Genomic DNA, 4,500 nt, shown 5'->3' on the forward strand with positions numbered 1-4,500 from the left:
CTGGGGGTCCCCGGCCAAAAACGTTGAGAACCCCTGGTCTAAATCACATTGCTGCAACATTCATGTATGGACTTCGGAAACCTCATTTGTTCCAAATATCCGTAACCGGATGTTACGATGACGTAATGCTGTGTGTGGTGTCTTGACCGGTTGGTTGTTGTTCTCTCGCCCGGTGCAGAAAAAACCCGACCGCGAGTATCACAGCGCCTGCTGCCGTCGGCCGTTGAAAAACCTTGTTTTAACCAGAAACGACATTCATTGCACCGATTTGGAGATACAGGCCATTGAAAGCAGCACATAGAGTCCCCAGCTAAATGATGGAAAGTTGGTAACCAAATGGAACCTTATAGATCTTTAGGGTCCGTTTGGTTTCCTTTTTACATTCTCAAGAGTTAAATTATTGTTATACTGTACATCTGCATTATAATGGTGCATTTATATAGTGCCTTTATCCAAGGCGCTTTGCATAGATTGTGCATTTCATTCACCCATTCACACACACATTCATACACCGATTGCGGCGGAAGCCATGCAAGGTACCAACCAGCACATCGGGAGCAATTTGGGGTTCAGTGTCTTGCCCAAGGACACTTCGACATGTAGCCAGGAGGAGCCGGGATTCGAACCGCCGACCCATGGATCATTGGACGACCTGCTCTACCTCTTGAGCCACAATATACTTATTTAGTCTACACAAGTCTACACAATAATTGTTATTTACCTACCTGTAACTCCTCCCAGACTCCCAACATCAATACAGCATGGAATTGTGCAAAAACGTTATCCAACGATAACAAAATATCCCTTAGTTTGGGGTCTCCGAGGCTAAATCTCATCAAATGGTGGTTCCGTGGCTCAAATACCGAATATAATAATGGGCCTTGATATGAAAAGGGTTGAAAACCACTGGTTTAAATGGTTATAATGTAACACTGTGTATAGACTGACTACATACAATAATGTTGCATACCTTGGTCTGTGATCATGATGTTGTCATTGTGGCGGTCTCCTATCCCGAGCACGTACGTGGCCACACAGTAGCCAGCACAGGAGTTCACAAACCTCTCCAAGGAATGGCAGTGCTGCAAGCAAATTCATCCATTCAGGACGGGAACCCCTTTTGGTGTTTTAAGCATTATGTTATATTTTTGCTATTGCAAAAATAGCAGATCTACAAGCTCGTAGCGCGGCACCGAGTGCCGCGCTACGAGCTTGTAGATCTGCTATTTTTGAAAAGTCGTGAAAATGTGGTGCAAATCTTTGAATGTATATTCTTTCAGAGCGAACGTTTTTTAATTCAAATCTTTGCTTCTAGGGGGGGGGGGGTCCCTGGAACAACATATTTTCAGATGGGGGTCGGCGGCCAATTACATATAATTTCTGGGATCCTTGACATTAAATAGTTTGAGAACCATTGACATAGAAACACAGGGTTTTTCAGAAAACTGTCAGGATTTAGAAGGCATTTGTAGAATCGTCCTCAGGTCTAAGACACAGGCAGTGCTGTAAGCAAATGAACAAAGCTCCTCAGTGTACGTGGTGCCATGGTCCAACACATGCCCCATACCAGGCATAGGGTTATAATATATCACAGGGCTGGACTGAGACAAACATTTGGCCCGGACATTTTCGCGGGAATTTGGCCCAGACTGGCCCATGCACCACAACCAGCGGGGAGATACTCTTAGAGCCGATGCTAGAGCCGTAAAAATCTTCTCTTATGGGGGGTCCCTGACATATGTTTTCAAATGGGGGTCCGCGGGCTAATTAGTGTCAATTTGGGGGTCTATTATACTCATGGATCTATTATACTTACAATTTCCTGAAATGGGCATTTGTTCTTAAGCCACTCAAACAAAGCATCTTCCGCAAAAGCTCCGTTGCGTGCTCCCTGGGTGGTCTGGACTGTAGCGATGGTCACCGCATTTCTTACAATCTCTATCATACCTGTTGAATAGGATGCTTCATTATTAAGCCCGTATTTAAAGATATTTGTGTACATATTGGAATTGTATTAGTATACACATAATTTATACAGTAGATTGTTTAACAATGTTTTAAACAAACAGTCAAAGTGTGCGTGTGTCCATTCGTGTGTTTGTGCGTGCGTGCGCGTGTGTGGAGCAAATCTTGAGAACTCTTTTCACATAACTTATACATTTTATAATGGAAGGCAACTGGGCTCTATATCTGGGCTGAAACCTTTCCCAAATGTGCAGTCATAGGTCATAGATATGTCATATAGACATACCTGGCTACATGAAGTGTGAGATCCACATGGGAGCTACTGTATAAATCATTATTAGACTCATCTTGTTTTGTCTTTGGATTTGATACTGTATATGTACTGTACTGGCAAACTGATTTCATCTGGAGGGGGATAATCTCTGACTCCGCCAGCTGGTGGCAGCAGTGAGTTCCTCCTCCTGCTCCCATCTGGTCTCTCGGGCAGAGATGATGTAAATCTGATCGGAGCGATATGCGGCCGCTAGAGGCAGGATCAACGCGAGACTGATGACGTATTGAAGCTGTGCCACGGCGCAAATGTAAACACAACCTAACAAGACTACAACTCTAATGTAAACACAACCTAACAAGACTACAACTCTAATGTAAACACAACCTAACAGGACTACAACTCGAAATGATTATGGAGATATCAGATTTTTGTCCCGGTGCTTCCGGTTCATCGTTTCTGCTTGAGACGAGAGACCAGATGCAGGCAGGAGGAGGGAACTGTGAGAACTCAATACTGCCACCATCTGGTGGAGTCAGGTTAGAATAGATAATATCTGGTAAAAAAGGTAAAGGACAACGTTTAGGCTACTAAAGGTCCGTTGGTGTACCTACCTACGTTCTGTCCTGTGGCGATGCAGCCATAGGGAACCAGACACAGGTCCAGGGATCTCTCCTGCCAAATGGAGTCCATCACCACCAGCGTCTGATCAGTGAGATTTGACCAGAGTTTCCATGGTTACCAACAATGTCAACCAACCGCCCTACTGTACCATATTCACCCATGCAGTCACTAGTATAGGCAAGGCTATTGTAATTATCTAAAACTATCAAAATAACTTGCGCAAGCAGAGTAGGCCATACATGACCTACAAGTTGGCTCCTTGACAGAGTGCATTTCTAGTTTATTTTATTTTATTTATATTACACAATACTTTTCACCCATGCATAATTGTGCATAGAATTAAAAAAAAAACGAATAGCCTACTAAACTAAAACTAAGTATTTTTTTAAATAAAATGTGGATTTATTTTCTATTTTCTAACAAGACAAACACATGTAAATCACAGTTGTTCTCTGTCCCTGTGTAGGAGGAGAGGGCCAGCCTGCTGAGGTGTGTCTTGGTGATTGACACACCTGGTCCCAATTATCCCCTTGGGTATAAAAGCAGGTTGGCCGACTGGCCGAGGCCATTCTCTCTCTCTCTCTCTCCTGCACAGGTCACACTGCCTGTTTGGTTTTGAAGTAGTTTCAGTTCAGTTGCTTTCTGCACTCGCACATACAGTCCATGTTCACACAGCCACACACTTTACACTACTGATGTCACTGACCATTCACACCTCATACATTTACACTACTGATGTCACTGACCATTCACACCTCATACATTTTGCACCATTTATGCCTTTTTTTTTTGTTATAATTCAAATAATGTTAAGTTTAATCCTGTGTGTCGTCTCCCTTTTTGTCATGATGTGAGCCAGTTCATGACAAGACAGAGGAAACAAAATCGATATTTACTGTAACTCGTAAAACTAATGAGTCAGTAAAATATAATAGGATTTTTTGTTTTGTTTTAAAAAGAAAGAAGGAAAAAAAACATACAGACCCGTACAAGACAAACACAAACAAACGCAGACAAGACAAGACAAATAATACAAGGGCTACAGATAGTCCTCGATCACACCTAAAAAACATTTGTCTTGTCCGTGTTTAATGGACAAGACAAATGCATTTCCAATGGAAGTCACATGGTTTGACCAAACATTATTGTTTGATGCGGGGGAAGGGGGGGCACAACACAGCCATCAAACAAACATGTTTTGTCAAACCATGTGACTTCCATTGGAAATGCATTGGGGCGGCCATTAAACACGGACAAGACAGCCGTCTCAATAGTGTGATTGAGGCCATACAGACAAGGGAGCCAAAAGCAAAACAATAACAAAAGAAGCGACCGTTGGTCACAACCCACCAGGCATAACATATCATATCGTTGGTCACAACCCACCAGGCATAACATATCATATCGTTATCATATCATATCGTTGGTCACAACCCACCAGGCATAACATATCATATCGTTATCATATCATATCGTTGGTCACAACCCACCAGGCATAACATATCATATCGTTATCATATCATATCGTTGGTCACAACCCACCAGGCATAACATATCATATCGTTATCATATCATATCGTTGGTCACAACCCACCAGGCATAACATATCATATCGTTATCATATCATATCGTTGGTCACA

General features: G+C 42.6%; 1 protein-coding gene across 1 annotated transcript in view; it reads right to left on the minus strand.

Moving 5' to 3' along the window:
• LOC306916674 (phosphatidylinositol 4,5-bisphosphate 3-kinase catalytic subunit gamma isoform-like) overlaps positions 1-2,938 on the minus strand; it is a 4,513-nt gene extending 1,575 nt beyond the window's left edge. Inside the window, exons 1-3 of the mRNA XM_079494662.1 lie at positions 2,851-2,938; positions 1,817-1,947; positions 971-1,082 (exon numbers count right to left, since the gene is read on the minus strand). Of these exons, the coding sequence (XP_079350788.1) occupies positions 971-1,082; positions 1,817-1,947; positions 2,851-2,929 (322 nt within the window). The 5' untranslated portion in view covers positions 2,930-2,938. The remainder of the gene's footprint in view (positions 1-970; positions 1,083-1,816; positions 1,948-2,850) is intronic.
• Between the last annotated feature and the right edge of the window lie 1,562 nt (positions 2,939-4,500).

The sequence above is a fragment of the Electrona antarctica genome (assembly GCF_951216825.1).
Source record: "Electrona antarctica genome assembly, chromosome: 2".
Taxonomy (NCBI): Eukaryota; Metazoa; Chordata; class Actinopteri; order Myctophiformes; family Myctophidae; genus Electrona; species Electrona antarctica.